At 41.5% G+C, this 20,546-nt stretch overlaps 1 protein-coding gene across 1 annotated transcript; it reads right to left on the bottom strand.

The window, feature by feature from the left end:
• Positions 1–5,164: 5,164 nt before the first annotated feature.
• LOC309512000 (E3 ubiquitin-protein ligase TRIM39-like) lies at positions 5,165–14,778 on the bottom strand. The gene is made up of 6 exons (XM_082187405.1): positions 14,146–14,778; positions 11,512–11,607; positions 11,068–11,298; positions 10,968–10,990; positions 10,768–10,886; positions 5,165–6,184 (listed from the first exon to the last, which is right to left on the bottom strand). The coding sequence occupies exons 1-6, from the start codon at positions 14,536–14,538 to the stop codon at positions 5,691–5,693; spliced, it is 1,356 nt and encodes a 451-aa protein (XP_082043531.1). The 5' UTR covers positions 14,539–14,778; the 3' UTR covers positions 5,165–5,690.
• Positions 14,779–20,546: the final 5,768 nt, after the last annotated feature.

The raw sequence follows: 20,546 nt of genomic DNA, 5'->3' as shown, positions 1-20,546 counted from the left end.
GCTGCTGTCCACTTTCCCTGAGGACGGCACCCCACTTCTAGTCTTCGGTGACTTCAACATTCATCTCGAAAAGCCACATGCAACAGACTTCACCTCACTCCTAGCCTCTTTCGATCTCAAACGACTCATCACCACAGGTACTCACAAATCAGGCAACCAACTGGACCTGGTTTACACACGCAACTGCACCACAGAAAACATCCTGGTGACACCTCTCCACGTTTCAGATCATTTCCTCATTACTTTCAGTCTACAACTCTCTACCCCTGCACCACCACCCCCACCACCAGTCACTTTCAGACGAAACCTGCGCTCACTTTCCCCCTCCCATCTTTCCTCTGCCGTGTCATCCTCTCTTCCCCCACCCTCACAATTCTCATCTCTGGATGTGAATACCGCAACGGACACCTTATGCTCCACTCTAATCTCTTCTCTAGACATTATCTGCCCCCTCTCCTCCAGGCCAGCACGCGCTACTCCCTCTAACCCCTGGTTATCTGAGGTTCTTCGGGAACACCGGACCGAACTCAGGGCAGCGGAGAGGAAATGGCACAAATCAAAAGACGCATCTGACCTGAGTATGTATCAATTTCTCCTCTCCTCCTTTTCTGTCGATGTTCATGCTGCAAAATCTTCATACTTCCACAACAAGATCAACAGCTCCTCCAACACACGACTACTCTTCAAGACATTCAACTCTCTCCTCTGTCCACCTACACCACCACCTGCCTCCTCCTTAACTGCTGACGATTTTGCGCACTTCTTCACCAAGAACACAACAGCTATCAGCAGTCAATTCTCAGCTCCACACACACAGGAACCCAGACCGACCCCTTCCACAGCCAATATCCCTCTGTCCTCCTTTTCCTCGCTAACCGAGGAAGAAGTATCTACACTTCTCCTCTCCAGTCACCCTACCACCTGCCCGCTTGACCCCATCCCCTCACACCTTCTACAAGCCATCTCTCCCACACTTCTACCATCACTCACACACATCATCAACTCATCCCTCCATACTGGCACCTTCCCTACAGCATTCAAGCAGGCTCGGGTTACTCCACTGCTCAAAAAACCAACGCTAAACACATCATTTGTAGACAATTACAGACCTATCTCTCTCCTACCATTCATTGCGAAGACACTTGAAAGAGCTGTCTTCAACCAACTAACATCCTTCTTGTCTCTAAACAACCAGCTGGATGTCAACCAATCTGGCTTCAAGAAAGGACACTCAACTGAGACTGCATTACTGTCAGTCACAGAAGCCCTACGGATCGCAAAAGCTGCTTCCAAATCTTCAGTCCTCATTCTCCTGGATCTGTCTGCTGCCTTCGACACGGTGAATCATCAGATCCTTATGTCCACCCTCTCATCACTGGGCATCACAGGAACTTCACTCCACTGGTTTGAGTCCTATCTCACAGGTAGGTCCTTCAAGGTCGCATGGAGAGGTGAGGTATCCAGAGCACATCAGCTGACCACAGGGGTTCCCCAGGGTTCAGTTCTTGGTCCCCTCCTCTTCTCCATCTACACCACATCACTGGGACACATCATACAGGCACACGGTTTTTCCTACCACTGCTATGCTGATGACACGCAGCTCTTCCTCTCCTTTCAACCAGATGATCCCACAGTAGCTGCACGGGTCTCAAGCTGTCTGGCGGACATCTCCACATGGATGAAGGAACATCACCTGCAGCTCAACCTGGCAAAGACTGAGCTTCTCGTCCTCCCTGCCAATCCGTCTCTACAGCACGACTTCACCATCCAGCTAGAGTCATCATTAATCACCCCATCAAGATCGGTCAGAAATCTTGGAGTAACGTTTGATGACCAGCTGACCTTCACAGATCACATTTCAAAGACAGCTCGATCATGCAGGTTTGCACTGCACAACATCAGGAAAATCAGGCCTTTCCTAACTGAGCATGCAACACAACTCATCGTCCAGGCCCTGGTCATCTCTAGGCTTGACTACTGCAATGCTCTTCTGGCTGGACTTCCAGCATGTGCAACCAAAACCCTACAGATGATTCAGAATGCTGCAGCTCGTCTTATCTTCAACGAGCCCAAGAGGGCCCACGTCACTCCTCTGTTCATCTCTCTGCACTGGCTACCTCTCGCTGCTCGCATCAAGTTCAAGGCACTGACGCTTGCTTACAGAACTATCACAGGCTCAGCTCCCTCCTACTTTCACTCACTCCTACGAGTCTACATCCCTACCAGACACCTACGATCGGTCAACGAGCGACGTCTCGTGGTTCCATCACAGAAAGCCACAAAATCACTTTCCAGAACATTCTCATTCACAGTTCCATGCTGGTGGAACGCTCTCCCCACCCTCATCCGGAATGCAGAATCCCTGACAACATTCAAAAGACAGCTGAAAACCAATCTCTTCCGTGAGCACTTAACCTTATAGAAAAAAAAAAAAAAAAAAAAAAAAAAGTTTTCCTTTCCCTTTGTAACATCACTTATCAGGCTTATGCTACTCTGAATAATACCTGAACTTCGTACTTTGAGCACTTCTTGCGTTGTTGTTGCTTTTGCCTCTTTATGATGACTCGCTGAATTTTGTCCTAATCTGTAAGTCGCTTTGGAGAAAGGCGTCTGCTAAATGACTAAATGTAAATGTAAATGTAGTGTTGTATTACAAATTTATGAAATGTTTAATTTAGGTTGCAACAGTAAAAGTTGAGTACATTGAAGTTAGCATTTTAAGGTTAGGTTAGGATAATAGTAACAACAGTTTCTGCCAGTCCTATTTTTCTCTATTGTAAGTCACCTTTTGTCTTTAAATGGCTCTTGAAGCCCCAGTTTCACTCAGACTGATGGGATTAGCACATGAATGATTCCCTGAGAATCTCACCTTTTGTTCTGCAAATGGCTTTCGGACCCAAATGGCTCTTGGAGCCTTATGCTGATTGAATTAGGATTGGCCAGACCCTCAGTCTAGAGTGTTACCTAAACCTGTAACATGCTTTGTTTGAATTTGTCTCCACCTTCAAAAGTCCCTCCTCCTAAAATGCCTATAAGATACCATGTAAAGTTCCCTTAGTTAGATTTTGTTGGACGAACCGCAGCCGCACTCGAATAAAGAAACTCTTCTGTTTGAATGTGATCCCAACGTCTCCTGGTCTGCTTTGAAGAAAGAAAAAACGTTCCAACAATAGCCTACGTGATTTCTGAGAAAAATCCGATTTAAACCAAGTGTACAAGTGTATATATGGGGGTTTAGATATCTATGTGCATAATCCACCTTCCAATCCCTGAAGAAAGCGTTTCTATAATCTTTCCTTGAAATCCACTATTAAAGGGATATTTTGCCCCTTGAAAGATGAATGCGTATTTAAATTGGGTAATTTATGTAGTAGAAATGTGAAATTATTTTAGAAGTTGGTGCGTTCTAGACTGAGAAAAGCCAGAAAATGTATTTTTGGCTCATGTGGATGAAAGACAACAACTCCCAGAATGCACTTGCTTCGCTGCTCTACGAGGCCACACCCAAGCCACGCCCACCGGTTACAGAGGGCAGTGTCGGGAGAAATGACACAACTAGGCGACTAGACTAGAGTTCCCCTATGGGCGGGTTGAACACATGCGGGACGAGCTCCTCCTACTGGCTGGAGTCTCTCGCCTCTGGACAGAAGAGCCTCAGATGAGCTAAATGATGATTTTTGTGTCATCTGAGGTTTTTTTCCAGACACACAATCCAGAAATCTCTGGTCTCAGGGGGACATGAGGGAGGGAAGCACGGTCACTCCAAAATACTACCGGGTTTCTACTGATACAAAGCTTAATGCTAATCTGTGAAGTATCCCTTTAAGTAATATTTGGCAAAAAAGGCAAACTACAGCTACAGGTTTAACTATGCTAACAAAACAAAAAACGCATTGAAAAACTAAAAGCTGACAGAAAAAAAAAGCAAACATTGACTACAACATAATCAGTTATTAATATTTAGTTGGTTCTCTCTTGTTTCTGCATGTCCTCAAAATATCTTTGTATGACAGTCTGGACAAAAATTATGTCGGCACAATTTATCATGTTTCTTTGATTTATAATCACAAATAAAACAATAAACTCCAAGCACAACCATGCAATATGACTACAAAATCTGTAACACATTTATAATAATATTTGAGAGATTGTCCTAGGCTGGGCATCACTTTTGGTCTCTACTGTACTTGCATTTAAAAAGTTTAAAATATTTTATTTTATTAAAATATTAACACGGATGCTCAGATTTGTGAGTTTCTGGGTTTACCATATCTGATGCTGAATTAAATCGGTCAACCTTCATTTTGGTGACCTATAGACAATATGTTAGAAAAAAATACATAGATGGAATAATTATTGTGCTTATTATCTGGTGAGTCAACTAAAGTGTCAAAGTATATTTACATCGAATATTAGATTTATGTTTCCAGTAAAGATTGTTTGTGAAAAAAGGTTTAGTGCATCAAAATGTTTACCGACATGAAAATGACAATTATCGATCATTTATTAATTATCGATCATCGAATCTTTTTCCATTTAACCTCAAATGTTGCGAAAAACTAGTTTGGAAACACTTTCTGTCGAGAAAAAGGGTTTTAAAGCAAATAAATATGGCGTCACATGACAGAAGCTGTATTTGTTGATCCCGTTATAAAGCACCGTTAAAAAGGTTCATAATATTCATATAATTAAATTGTATATTTTATTATTTGATCACTATTGGTAAGAATAATACATATTACCTCTCAAACATCATTCTTCCTTATATTTGTAATTTTGTCTTTTTTATAATCTAAAAAAAGTTAAACAGAGAAATAGCCTAATAGCTGCACCCGTTTCTGAATATTGCTGGATCAAGTGTTGATCTAAATAGTCTTTAAAATGAAGAACAAAAAATCATGACACTTTTTAATAAAAATAATTGTTTGTATACAATATAATAATATATAATAACATGTTGTTTGAGGAAAACAGAGGCTTGTAAATCTCTGCCGCTCGTCAAAACTACAAATGTGTGTCTGTCGAACGCAGGAAGACTGAAGGAGTTTCCAGTAAAGGCAGAAAGAAAGGTAAAATAAACATGTTACGTCTGTAAAGTATTGTTTCCACGACTTAAACCCTAATTATCATCCCAAACATTTAATCTTTCACTCTGAGCATTAAATCACATAATCACATATTATTTATTTATTTAAAACACAAGATTATCAGCAAGAACCTTTTACATCCATTTATTCCAATGAACAAATGATCATTTCTCCTCTATAACTGAAATAATTATTCATTTAGTCTCATGTTGAACAAACACTGAGAATGTGCAGAATTTACTGCTTCAGTGATTTGATGTAATACAAGAAAAAAATATGGTATGTAATCATAATTATGATACAAAAAGTTAGAAATGAATAAACACACATTGACTGAAATAATCTGGTAAATGTCAATTCTCCTGAAAACATGAATGCTAAAACGGTCTCTAATCGGTCTAATTGTGTGAAGTGGAATATAAATGAAAACTTCTTATTGATCTGAGTGTTTCTGTAGTGCTGGATATCAGTCATGTGATCATCACGGCCCAATCACAGCCACCGTACTGATATTCAGATCAACAGCACTCTTACTCATGTGATATGGATTAAATATTGGAAACATGATGAAAGCAGGAAGATCCAGATCTACAGGAGTGACGTTTACTGACTATTGACCGGTAAGATCCTCAGAGAGGAAGAACACCGGAAGAATGGAAAGAGTGTGTGAGTGAAGGTGGTTGTGAATGTGTGTAGATGTGTGTTAGTTACAGGATCAGAGAACGACACCGTTCCTCCGTCATAGTCCAGATTCACTCTCACACGATCAAGCTTCTGTTTAACAAGAAAACCAGAACCTGAAAACAATCCGAACTGATCATACTCCACACACCAGACATCAGTGTTGAAGAAATCATCTCCCTTCCTCTGGACTGATGCTGTAGTTACTCCAAGAGTCCAGTAAAAACACTCTTTAACCTCCACATCCCAGCAGTGTGTTCCTGAGTTAAAACCCTCTGAACCCAGAACACAGTCATAATAGTCAAATCTCTCTGGATTATCAGGAACAGGATGATATGAGCTGTTTGTCACACTGGTCAGATCATCAGACAGGACGAGATCTGGATGAGCCGTGTTTGGATCCAGAATCACAGGAGCTGATGAAACACAATCAACAGATGCTTTTATTCTGATCTTCATATAATGATCAAGAGTGAACCCAACACAGATTATTATGAATTATGACACTCGTCCTGTTGATCAAACACATTTTCCTCTGATCACTGTCAGTGCTGTTATTAGTTTCACACTCGTTTTTATCATCAGCGTTTAACGGCATCAACTACAAACATTAAATATGAGATTCAGACATTTGTGTCCATCAAGAGAAACTGATACTTTGGGAAAGTTAAATAACAATAACTCAATGAGATCTGTGTAGATTTATGCTGTAGATGAAGAACTGTAAGTGTGTGTCTGATCTTCATCTGATCATCTTCATTTTATTGGCTCTTATAGTCTGTGTTTTGTTTTAAATTAGTTTATTATGACTGTCTGTTGGGTTTGACTTACAATCATCAATCACCTTTAACACTTACTAGCCACGCCCTAGCAACCATTGTCGAGCACCCTAGCAACCATTGTCGAGCACCCTAGCAACCCAATCCAAAGAGGGATATCTTGTAATCTGAATGTCATAGAGGAGTTGCGGTTGGTTTATATCATTCATAATGGCAAGCAGCCTTTGAAGTAACATCATTGGCAGCTGCCAAGCCACTCCCTAGCAACTAAACAGAGTACCCTAGCAACTGCTCAGCAAGACCTATATCTCTGCACCAGAACATCATAGATACATGGTGGTTGGTTCCTTTGACTAATGCTAGCTAGAGGTGTGCGATACCGCTAGATTTGGTATCGATCCGATACCAAGTAAATACAGGGCCAGTATCGCCGATACCGATACCGATACCGATACTTTTTAATAATTAAGGTGGATGCGTCTTCAACCTAAATCTAAATGAATTTTCATGACTTTTAATTTGTTTTTGTGATTTGCATTTTGGGTTATTAATCAGTACTACAAAAGCTTTTATTCAGAAACAACTTTTGGTTACTTCTGTTTTATTTAAATAAACAAAGTTACAAAATTATTACTTCACAAATATAAAAAATGTAAAAACAAATTCTCTTTTCAAGTAGCATGTTAACAAAAAAATGTTTCTCCTCTTTAGTGCACTTCACAATAAATATAAAAAATGTAAAACAAATTCTCCTTGTAATAAGATATGAGAATAAAATAAAGTTTCTCCTCTTTAGTGCACTTTTCAGGATTTGAAAAAATAAAATCATAAATAAAAAACAATTACTGTAAATACAAAATATAAAATGTAAAAATTAAAAATTAAACAACAACCAAAGCCTTCAGTTCAAAGAAATACTCCCAGAATCCCCTGTGGTCCCTGTTCCCCTGTGCAGAAAAGAGGTTTTGGTTAGAGGTTTTTGTTCAGGAACAGAATCATGTTCACATTTTTTGCTTTTATTGCAGATCGCCTGTGACTAATTAACTGTCCTGCCTTTGAAAAAATCCTCTCAGCTGGCACTGATGTTGCAACCACTCCCAGGTTTTTCTTCGCAAGTTTGCTAAGAGAGGGGAATGTTTGTGCGTTGTTTTTCCACCAAAGTAGTGTATCCTGATTACGAGGAATTGGCCTCTCTTCTGAGTACCTGCGCAGTTCAATTAGTGCATCTGTGCTAGTTGTCCGATGCTGCTGAGATGCAAGGACCTGAGAGTCAAAATTTTCCCATATCCCACCTTTTGCTGCAGGTGGGGATGCAGGAGCCCCTGCAGACAAGCTTGAACTAGTTGTAGGGGCTGAAGCAGAGCTGGTGGCAGAGCTGGTAGCAGGGCTGGTGGCAGAGGTGGTGGCAGAGCTGGTGGCAGAGGTGGTGGCAGAGCTGGTGGCAGAGCTTAATCCAGATGTTGAAGGTGCTGAGGTCTCACTCATTGACTGCATTTCTGTAATGAGTCGAGCTTTTACAGGCTCAACATTTGCAGAGTCACGGAATCCCAGGTTTTTAAATCGAATGTCCAGATAGGTGCTGACAGCAAGACCATAAAATGTCTCAATAGCCCTGAAACGATGATGGCATTGTGCTGACAGCTCAGCAGCTAGCTTGCTACCTTGTCGCTCAGAAGCTGAAGCAGTTCTCAGGAGCACTGAAACCAGGGGAATCACCTTCGAAACTGAAACATGTTTTTCAGTAGATACCTCCCTGGTTGCTTCTTCAAATGGTCTCAGTGCGTCAATAGAGAGACTGATAACAGACCATTGCTCCTCATTCAAGCAAAGCGAGCTCTTGCCAAGTAGACAGAGGGCTGTGGTAACTGCCTCTTTTTGCTCCAACAATCTCTCCCACATGTAGAAGACAGAGTTCCACCTTGTCTCAACTGCTTGAAGAAGTTTATGTTCAGGGAACTTCTGCTGCTTTTGGATTTCTTTTAGCTTGTCTGCAGCTCTAGTGCTGTGGTGAAAGTAAGTAACTATAGCACTACTTCTCTTCTGGAGTTCTAGTATGTCAGGGTGAGCCTTGAGAGAGTCTTTCACCACCAAATTTAAAGTGTGTGCAAAACATGGGTAGTGTGACCAACCTGCTTTACGCACAGCAGCAACCATGTTGGCGCCATTGTCTGTTACTACAGCCTGAATCTTTTCTGAAATGCTCCATTCTTCCGCAATTCTGGTTAACTGCGAACAAATATTGTCTGCAGTGTGTTGTCCAGAAACAGAGCACGTTTCAAGCACGTATGCCAGCATTTGCCAGTTTTCATCTATGATGTGGCATGAGACTGTTAAATATGCCTCTGTCGCTGTTGATGTCCACATGTCAGTTGTCAGCACAACATTGTCCACACTGCTTAATGCCTTTCTGACCTTAGAGGAGCAGTCTTCATAAAGTGCAGGTATTTTCCCCTCCATCAGAGTTTTCCTACTTGGAATTTTGTACCGTGGCTCAAGTGTCTTTACAAAATTCCTGAAGCCGACATCTTCCACTATGGAAAGAGGCTGCAGGTCCTTCACAATCATTTCTGCTAGGCGCCTTGTAATTTCCACTGCTCTTGGAGAATCAGCTAAGATAAATAATAAAAATAATTAAGTCTGGTGCACATCTACGTGTAGTTTAAATATAGAAACTAGTATCCCTTTCACAGCTAACACAAAAAGGGTAATTATATTCAAATATCAAATATGACCTACATTATTCAGTATATTTGTTTCAGTTCCAGTAAATGTATTCATTTAAATAACACGCTTCAATGGAATTAATGTATTACTTCTAGGTCTTAGCATAATTCTTAAGTTGACTAAAGTAACAAATGACCAGTTATTAATTATTATTAACTAATGCTGAAGATGACTAAAATATGTCTTTCATCACTCTTATCTACCTGGATATTCTCTGCCAAACTGAAATGCCTCTGGCAGTGACTTCTGCCTCTGAGTCGCGGGTCTGTCTGGGCCAGGGGGTGGGGGTGGGGGTGGGTGATTTTTCTCCTCCTCTCTCCGTTTCTGCAGCTCTGCATTTTCTGGTCCGTGATTTTTCATATGTTTGTACAAATTAGTTGTATTGCCACTGTATTTTAAAGACTTTCTACAAATGGTACAAGTCGCTGTTGTCTCATTTTCGGCCTGAAAATACAGCCATACAACGCTCCTCTTTCTCTCTGCTGCCATTCTCCGTCTCTGACTGACTGTGCTGTAGAGAAATGCGTGGCTGAGCGAGCGAGCGCGCGCCTGACTGCTGGTGGTAGAGCTAGTGGTGAGTCACGTGACGGTACAACACAGGAGAGGGGGAGAGCAGTGCTGTCGAGCACGAGCAGCACTCTTGGGAGGAGGATTACAGAGAGCTTGCTCTGCTCTTTGACAGCAGCAGCATTTTGACAAACACGGTCAGGTCGCAAAACGAGAGAAACTGAAACTTAAGTATCGATATTTTCACGTTGGTATCGATCAATACCGATACCAACGTTGGTATCGATATTATCGATATCAGGATCGATCTGCCCACCTCTAATGCTAGCAAACAGGACTTCCATCATGCTACACATGCTAGCAGAATAGCTACATGCTAATAGCGATTAGCTAAGTGTTAAAACTTGTCAACAATGCTAACTAAAACGCAGTAGCAGCATGCTAATCATGTTAGCACCACGTTCACAACATGCAAGAAACATGGTGATTGTGTTAGCATCATGCTAGCAACATGCTAATCTTGTTAGCAGTTCGTTAAAAAGATGTTTGCAAAATGTTAAACATGTTAGCATCATGCTAAGAACATGCTAATTGTGTTAACAACATGATAAATGTGTTAGCATCATGTTAACAAAATGCTAATTGTGTTAGCATCTGCCTAGTTCAGAGTTTTGCCACTGCAAGCACCACTCACATTTTCTTCAGGAAATGTACATTCTAGTTATTATTGTTATTATTCTGAGACATTTAAAAAACAAATTGTAACCTAACAAACACCACACTCGTATCTATCTATCTATCTATCTATCTATCTATCTATCTATCTATCTATCTATCTATCTATTCATCTATCTATCTATCTATTCATCTATCTATCTATCTATCTATCTATCTATCTATCTATCTATCTATCTATCTCTGTCATGAAGAGCCTCTAACTCTCCACCCATCCATCATGTCCAGCTCAGATCTCCTGCTGTCAGACTCACTGTTTTGGACGATGTCCTGCATCTTCTTCCAGACTCTGAACGGCAGGTTGCCCAAGTATCGTGGCACATGAATCAAAGTTCCAGAAGCCATCTGTGGATCCGGCTGTGATCTCTGGACTCTGGAAGAACATTCAGGAGTCAGAACTGCAGTGGCTTTGGATCGGAACCAGAGAGACCAGAGACAGGAGCAGATCACTCACCTTTTCATTGAGACTGGAAACTCCTGCAGAACAAACACACCATTTATCATCAAGAACTCAATCAATCATCAATCAATCAACCAATGATCTGAAATCAGACCTTCAGAAAGCAGACGTCATTGGCTTTCATCATCTCCTCCATGTCTTTGATTGTGTGTGAAAGAGCTGAGATGTGTGTGTTCATCTCCTCCAGCTTCTCCTTCATCCTCTGCTTCTTCTGCTCCTCTTCCTCCCTCAGTGCAGTGACTGTAGCTTCTTCTTCATCTCTGAGAAACTGATGAAGCTTCTCAAACTGTTGTTTAATCTGACGCTCTGTGTGCTCAGCTTGAGACTGAAATCAAAGCACATTCACTTCAATCATCTCAATCGACACACATCATTAATATCCAAGATAAACTCGGATACCCGACATAAAACGGATCCAGAAGCAGAAGCTGCTAGTCATTTACAGAAATAATAAACTGGAATACATTATATCAAATCATAACTGTATATAGTGATCCAACAGCTGTAATGAAAATGACTCTCGTTTCTGTTTCCTCACCTTGATGTGTTGAACTGTTTTCTCAAACTCTGCTTGCATTTCTTCATTGTGTTGAAGTTTCTCCTGTAAGGACTTCAGTGCTGTATTGAGCTCCTCCTAGAATTGAACAAAAATACATTAAAACACCAGATTACAGTGAAGAGAAGACAATACAGTGATATGATCATATAATGCAGTGAAAGTATTTTCCCCCATCTCATACTAAATTGATTCAGAAATGAAAACCTACCATAAAACAAAGGCAATCTGAGTAAACACAAAGTACAGTTTGTAAATGACAATGTTATTTATTGAAACAAAAAGGCTCTCCAATACCAACTGGGCCGGCGTGAAAATGTATTTGCCCCCGTAGTTACTAATTCCTCAAATCTATGAAACTGCATTTATATTGTAGTTCAGCTGGACTAAACACAACCAGTCCTGATCACTGCAGCCCTGTTCAATCAGATCAACACTGATTACTGAAGCCTGATTGGTTCATGTCTGACGGAGTTACTCGCTCCAGTTCTCTCTCAGGCTCCCCTGCTTCAGGAGTGTGACTAACACTTCAGTCTCATCGACGCTCACGTCCTCCGAGCTGAAGCACAAGCTCTGCTAGTGAAGGGTGACTCAGGCTTTTACAGCCGCTTCTTCCTCGTTCCAGTGAAGATGGATTTGAGATGTCTGAACCACACGGATGCGTACTTTAATATTCAAATAGCCTCTCATCACAGTTCTTGAGATTCATGTTTGAAGGGGCTTACCATCCTACAGTCCTACCATTCAGACTGTGTCTTGCTTCACGCACTCTTATGATATTCGTGGATGCGGCCCTCTCCCCCTGAGACAGATGGAGATCACCTCCTGAATTACCTCAATGATTGGTTGTTTTTGGCCTAATCGAAGGCCTGATCGCACAAAGATCTTTGCTCCTCACAACGGCCGACCTTCAGCCTCTCTCGCTAAAGACGCCCTTCTGCCGGCTCTGGCATCGGTCAAGCGAGTTGGTGATCTGCAGGGTCTTTCAGTGGACGCATTCTGTCTCGAGTTTGGGCCTAATGACAGTAAAGTCCTCCTTAGACCAACACAAGGCTATGTGCTTAAGATGCTTTCCACACCCTTTAGAGCTCAGGTCATAAAGCTCTCTTCCACTCTGCACTAGTAGCACGACGCTCTTGGATTGAGTTCCCCATAAGTGTCAGCTACTTATGCAAGGCGAGTGAACAGTATCGAAAGGGAATGTTCCAGTTACTAACGTAACTAGTGATGTTACATATGACACTGAAGCATCGATGCGCGTATCACACAAGCGAAACAATTTCTAGTGAAGCCCCGTATCGGGGTGTGTATTGGTTTACTAGAGTCACGTGATCGATGACAAACGAAGCCTCACTTTCTCTCCAGTCACGTGCGCGTTTCGCTTTGGGTGTCAGAAGGCTCGAACTCCAGATCGTATTTAACGAGTCGTTGCCTCAGTCTGGTTGATGTGTTTGTGAGGAGAGTGCTTTAGCCTACTTTGAAAGTTAAACAATATATTACATTTAAATAAGCAAAATTAATTTTTCGCTACTTAGGCTATTATTTTTTGTTGTTGTGTCTTTTTGTTTTTGTAAAATCTTTGTACTTTTTGGTGATTTTAGGTAATTTGGTGTTGGTATTGGGGTTTAGGGTGGGATTGGGGTGTTGGTGTTTGGTGAAGGGTTTGTATTTAGAGCAATGGCAACATCCAAAAATATAAAAATAATTAAAAACTTTATCAACTTTCTGTCATTCCTACAGTTGATTAAGCACTATCAGTAACAAGTGTCATAAGCACATTTAATAACAGATGATCCTATCAGACAATGTCCTTATTCATTGTGTGTGTGTGTGTGTGTGTGTGTGTGTGTGTGTGTGTGTGTGTGTGTGTGTGTGTGTGTGTGTGTAGAGAGAGAGAGAGAAATATATATAGAGCCTACATTAGATCTTATTGAATCATATAAGCTCATTTTATATTTTAATTGTCACACTTTAATGGGTAAAATAATTTATTTAATGAACAAATCAAACACAAACATGTAAGGTTTTTATTTGTACACATAACATTGAAACTATGGAGTGTGTTGTGGTTGCTTCATCTGCCAGAGCTTCTAAAACAGGCTTCTGGCTGCTTTATTTTAAATAAGCACCAGATGGCGCTGCTCTCAGCGCTGTTCTCGACACTCTCGAAGCTTTGAATCTTTTCCCGGAACAGTCAGGGGAAAGCCTCAGTGATTCATGAGGCTTCATTTCCCCATCCCTAAACGTAACCCTGGTTCACTGAGATAACGGGAATGAGTATTGTCTAGTTTGTTGTGCTACTGTACACAAGTCGATGCTGCCGCTCATCAGTAGAAAAATTCAGAAAATGGCTTTCGGTGTGACTTAAATAGGCAGTCGGCCCTGTTTTGGCGGACTGAAAAGCCCTTTGTCTGTGCAGGTGCAGAGATGTAAACCAATCAGGCTTCAGTATTCAGTGAAAAACTAAGTTTTCCTCACTAAGTTTACTCAGATATGTCAGTTACTGATGCAATGCTCATGATCTCAGGGAACTGAGGATACGTTAGTATCCGGAACGATCTGTGTTTATGACTCGTTATGATTCTTTACATGTGAATCAAGAAACATTTGTCTTACCTTATATGATGAAACCACTTCACCGATGGGTCTGAATTTATGATTGTCATGTTGTTTTGAATCTCTGCACACTAAACACACAGGCTGTTTGTCCTCCAGACAGAAGAGTTTGAGTTTCTCACTGTGTAAACTGCAGATCTCCTCAGACCCTGATGAACGCCTCTCATTTCTCTCCTTCAGGAACGACTCACACAAGTTTCTTAACGCAAGATTAAATGGAGGATTAGATCTTGAGGTTCTCCTGCAGACAGGACACTCCTGAGATCCCTTGGTTCTCCAGTACTGTTGAAGACACTCTTTACAGAAACTGTGACTACAGGATAAAAGAACAGGAGCCTTGTAGATTTCATGACACACAGGACAAATATAATCATCTTCAGCTGCTGAAGCCATTTTCACTGTTTGAGCTCCAGCAATCTAAACTTTACTTTCACTTTCTGATCGACGGTTTAAAAAATGATTCACCATGAGAATCACAAAGATCAGAAACAAACTTGTTCAGAAAGAAACTTCTCAAATTCTTCTGTAAAATTATTCCCTTCTTACTCCACTGATCACTGATTCTTTATTGCTTTTGTCGAGACAAAGTCAGTATGGCAGGAAAGAGAAATAACAGCAGCCTCTTCCTGGTTAGTGTTGTAAGAGGGTGGAGCTTCTGATCAAGTTGGTGTGTTGAAACAAGTCAAAGAACAACATCAGGATTTCTTTAGGTAAAATTAACTAAATCTAAGCCTATTCAAAATTAATTGGCATTGAAACATTAAGATATAATGCTATAAAGCCTTGGATTTTTTTTTTTTTTTTTTTTTATAATTAAAAATAAAAGATCTCAAAACCCTTATTCGTGTTTTATTTATTGCTCTTCTTTATTGGTCACAGAGTTTCTCCAGGGTCTGTCATGCTCCCTCTCTCTTATAATGATTTCTTCTCATGCTGAAGTTTCAGTGATAAACACTCCTCTGTTTATCTGCTGATGTGACAAAGGTTTGTCTCTCATGGATCACTCGTCAGCACCTTTAACACTTATTTAGTATTTCTTGTTAATTATGAAAAACATACTCACTTTATTAGCATAAAGACACTTCTTAAATATAATATCAATATACATTCAGTCACATCACTGTTTATTTATATATACACATATGCTACATTATTGCATTCTTTTCTACTCACTATATTACTGTACTGTTAAATGTATTTGTTTTATTTAAATCAAATGTTATTTATTTTTATCAATTTATTTATTTTAATCAAATGTTTATATTTTTATCTTTTATTTACATCAAATTTAATTTAATTTATTCTTTTATCAATTTATTCTTTTTTTAAATGTATTAATTTTTTCAGTTTTATCCATTTCTTTTAGTTAAATCTTTTTTTTATTATTATTTATTTTTTACAGTTTTTCTCTAAACTTTTCCCACACCTGCTCTAGAATATGCTGTTCACGACACATCGACACATTTTACTGGAAGATCCATTTAAGAAGAAAAAAAAACTAGATGTACCGCATGGCGGTACAAAATATGACCGCCGCTCAGGCCTGCACTGGCTTTCCACAAAAATAAATGACGTGGAGCAATTTGGCTGTATTGCGTGTTTATGTATAAAAAAGTAGTAGTATGTGCATGTCTGTCTGTGTGTGTGTGTGTGTGTGTGTGTGTGTGTGTGTGTGTGTGTGTGTGTGTGTGTGTGTGTGTGTGTGTGTGTGTGTGTGTGTGTGTGTTTGTGTATGTGTGTGTCTGTGTGTGTGTGTGTGTGTGTCTGTGCGTGTATGTATGCGTGCGTACATGTGTGTGCGCGTGTGTGTTTGTGTGTGTGTGTGTCTGTGCATGTGGATTTGTATGTGTGTGTATGGGTGTGTGTCTGTGCGTGTGGATGTCAGTGTGTGTGCATGCTTGCGTTTGTTTGTATTCCTGCAGTGGCCCCTGGGGACCAAACGAAATTTTCCGTAAAAGTCTAGTGGGGCATAAGTCTAATATATCGTGCAACATATTTGTATCAACCAACATTAGTGTTTATCCTGGTAATTTTCTCCATAGGATCTTAGAAGCACAAAATATCAGGGATATTGTTTTCTCTTCTTATTCATATTATTATTTTTTACAGTGTACCTGTACCTCAAGAGCACGGCTCAGATAATCACTGTTTACGCCTGTGAAAAACCACAAGAACACAGTAGCTATTAAGCACAAAATATTGATTTATTCTTAATTAAACTTGTACACAGTCTGTGTTGTGAGTGCATTTCGTTTGGATCTGAGCGGAGCAAAGTAATGCGGAGAAGGGGAAGCAATCATTCACAGAGAAAAGACCGGGAAAAGTCCATAACCATCAGATCCGTGAGACACAAACATGGTAAAGTGGAGTAATTATTGCCAGATATATTATCAGCATTAATAACGGCAAGAACAAAACATCAGAAACCTCCCGGAAACGTTTCTAACTGCAGATCATTGATTAACATCCTGTACAAATGCATGAAAAACACATTACAGGACAGAAGCTGCAGCAAAACTAAGCACTGAGGAAATAAATACTAGAGGACTGTACAATTCACAGTTTGGCAGTTATAATAGAAATATAACCCTGACTAAAGATTGAATCATACAAACATACAAATAAAACCAGACTTTATGTTGGGATGTGGATTTTGGATGCAAATACGTTTTGTACACCTGTGAGCTAATATTCAAACTCTTGCTCTTCCTCATGCTGGATCGCTTTTATTTAAAACAACAATAAATATGAGTCATGATTAACAATTGCACTGCCCTCTTAAAAGAAATTAAAACTCAACATCATTAACACTGTGCAAGAAGGAATAAACTCAGCCACTATGCAAAGCAAATAAAAATGATACATTTGGTAAAACAGTCAAATGTAAAGTAGTTTGTCAATGTTCACATTATGGGTTAGGATAATGCAGAACGTAACAGGGAGGGTGAATCACATGCAATGTCATTTTGACACACATTCAGAGTCAAACCTGCATTCAGTCCCTGTGTTACGCTGTAAAGAGGGAAGGCGGCGCACTTATAAGAGCACGTTTACACAGTAATTCTTAATTCTGTATTTGGGCGTCCGCGACGCTTTGATGGCATGCATCGTTCATCAGATCATCGCAGTGTAAACCAGTCGTTCCTCAAACACGTCTGAGACTCTGTGCTTAGTGCAGTATTGCTTATGAATGATTGTAACCAATCAGAAACCCAGACATCAACTGCATTCGTTCATCAATCTGCAAGCTACACTTCAAATGATTAGGTTTATATTTAATGCAAACTTGCTTCAACTGAAAGGGGACGTAAATAAAAAAAATAAAAATAAAAAAAACACGCCATTGCATTAGGAACAGAAGAGGAATGTTTTCCCCCCTTTAAAACCGATTCATACCTTTCGAGGGAAAACTGATGACCGATCAAGGCACTACATCATCCTGAATTGTGTTTCTTAAAGTAATGATTTTGTCCTGTGGTCTGAAATTGCTGGATAATCCTGTAAACCGCCAATGAAAGTGCTGTAAATGAATGAAACGCGTATAATTGGAAAACAGGACTGATATTTCTGACCATAATCAACGTGCAGCACTGGGACGCTTTCATAAAACATTTATGTATTTTTTCCATTCTTACACAAATCGTCATGAGATTTAGATAAGAATGACTACATTTATTCTGCTCCTGTTTCATTAATAAGGCCCAATATGCCTGTTTATGTATCCGTATGTTTTAGTCAATCACCAAAATGATTATGAAATGATACTTCATGGCAGTAGAATTGAAGGCCTAATCTCAGCCGAACCCTTAACACTAACACTCCTTAATTCATATTCAAACAAACAAACGTGCAAGCGGCGCCCACAGGACTGGTTTGATACATTAACACACTCCTCATGCCCACATTCACACACACACACACACACACACACACACACACACACACACACACACACACACACACACACACACACACACACACAAACTCACACCTCATATTTACAGGCTCAAAGGCTTCAGACGCGTCTCCCATCCAACAGCGATCTAAAGCAGTGGTTCCCAATTCCAGTCCTCGTGACCCACTGCTCTGCACATTTTGTAGGTCTCTCTTATCTGACACACTCAGTTCAGTTCATGGAGTCTCTCCTAATGAGCTGATGATCTGTTTCAGGTGTGTTAAATAAGGGAGACATACAAAATGTGCAGAGCAGTGGGTCACGAGGACTGGAATTGGGAACCACTGATCTAAAGCACACAGACATTGAGGAGAGATTATGGTTTGATCCTGAAGCCGAGTTAAAACGTGTTGCAGGAACTCCCAGTCAGTTTGAGTTTGCGTGATTATCCATCTGCAAGTGTGTATTGATTAGCCTTATGCAGAAGAGTGTTTGAAGCGCTCATGCAGTCCTGGCTTTGCTGGGGCACATTGGGGCGTCTGGGCTTTTGACCACCAGAGGAAACGTCTGCAGTGCCGGGCCGGCCATGGTCGGATACGGGACCATAGCGGCCGTGCCAAACATTCCCACCGGACTGGGCAAACCGGACCACTGGTGTGGATACACAGGGGCTGGCATCATCCCAGCGAAGGGGGCGGTGGGCATCAGGTATCCGCCCCGCTGGATGACGGGCAACGGGCCGCTGGTGATGCCGTGAGGCATGATGGGACCCAGAGCTGCTGACAGCGGGCAGGACAGGGGTAGATGGAGCTTCACAGCCGCCGCAGGGATTGAGCCTCTAAACTACAAGAGAAGAGAGAGACCAGATAAAATAACACTGCTTTATGGTTTCTCATGGTTTATGTTTATTCACTTTATATGCTTTAGAAATTTTAGCTTTAGAAAATAATTATTGGGTGCTTTAAACAGGGAATTGCGTAATGTCATTGCATGATTACATAAACTAACCAGTGAATCGTTTTTTTGAACTGGCTCATTGAAACGAACTGTCCGAAAGAACCTGTTCGCGGAACAGACCGCCTGTGACTCGTCAGAACAATAGACTGTAAAAGAATATTGGCCTTAGTGTCCGTGAAATCACCTGTAGGTTTCTGAAGAGCAATTCTGAGCCGGCCTCTCTGTGCTAAGATCGAAACTCCCCACTCCCATGCCCCGCTCTAGCGTTCCCTCTGGCCAAACAAGAGTACCATGACCAGTCCAGACCGTGAGCTCATGGATGAGCTCCGCACCGCAATCAACCGTGTCCTCTGGGGTACGAAGGTTGCGGCCCACGCAGTCAGTCTGGCGATGTCCACCTTATTGGTCCAGGAGCACCATCTCTGGCTCAACCTGGCCGATATGAGGGAGGCCAACAAGTCTCGGTTCCTGGACTCCCCCATTTCCCAGGTTGGGCTCTTCGGCGACGCGGTGGAGAACTTCGCCCAACAGTTCTCCGCCGCCCAGAAGCAGACGGAGGTGATCCGGCACATCCTTCCCCGGCGGCCCACTGCTGCCTCTACCCATCCGCCGGCGGCAGATCCTCTGCTTACTCGTTGCCAAGGGCGTCCCCCTGCTGCCACCTCTGCTCCCACTAGGCCACAGCAGCAGCCTTCACCCAGGCCTCAGAGTCGAGCCGGCTGCAGGCAGGGCACACACGCTGCTGCTCAACAAACATGTACTGGTTCGTACGGACAACACTGCGACCGTTGCGTACATCAACCATCAAGGTGGTCTACGCTACCGTCGCATGTTGCAACTCGCCCGCCATCTCCTTCTATGGAGTTAGAAGCATCTGAGGTCGCTTTGTGCCATTTATGTCCCCGGCATGGTTAATTGTGCCGCCGACGAGCTCTCACGACAGCCTGTGGCAGAATTTGGCGTAAACAGAATGAGAACATGGATCCATCATGCCTTGTTACCACTGTGCAGGCTGGTGGTGGTGGTGTAATGGTGTGGGGGATGTTTTCTTGGCACACTTTAGGCCCCTTAGTGCCAATTGGGCATCGTTTAAATGCCACGGCCTACCTGAGCATTGTTTCTGACCATGTCCATCCCTTTATGACCACCATGTACCCATCCTCTGATGGCTACTTCCAGCAGGATAATGCACCATGTCACAAAGCTCGAATCATTTCAAATTGGTTTCTTGAACATGACAATGAGTTCACTGTACTAAAATGGCCCCCACAGTCACCAGATCTCAACCCAATAGAGCATCTTTGGGATGTGGTGGAACGGGAGCTTCGTGCCCTGGATGTGCATCCCACAAATCTCCATCAACTGCAAGATGCTATCCTATCAATATGGGCCAACATTTCTAAAGAATGCTTTCAGCACCTTGTTGAATCAATGCCACGTAGAATTAAGGCAGTTCTGAAGGCGAAAGGGGGTCAAACACAGTATTAGTATGGTGTTCCTAATAATCCTTTAGGTGAGTGTATTGTAATATATTAAAACAGTATATTAT

The sequence above is a fragment of the Leuciscus leuciscus genome, assembly GCF_965113295.1.
Source record: "Leuciscus leuciscus genome assembly, chromosome: 13".
Classification (NCBI taxonomy): domain Eukaryota; kingdom Metazoa; phylum Chordata; class Actinopteri; order Cypriniformes; family Leuciscidae; genus Leuciscus; species Leuciscus leuciscus.
Note: the sequence above shows the minus strand (reverse complement) of the source record. Positions and strands in the feature narration are given on the sequence as shown.

Coding starts and splice junctions, on each gene's coding strand:
- LOC309512000 (XM_082187405.1), bottom strand. CDS start 14,538: ATGGCTTCAGCAGCTGAAGATGATTATATTTGTCCTGTGTGTCATGAA. Junction 11,608..14,145: donor AAGTGGTTTCATCATATAAG/GTAAGACAAATG, acceptor GTTCAATTCTAG/GAGGAGCTCAATACAGCACT. Junction 10,887..10,967: donor TTTCCAGTCTCAATGAAAAG/GTGAGTGATCTG, acceptor ATGTTCTTCCAG/AGTCCAGAGATCACAGCCGG.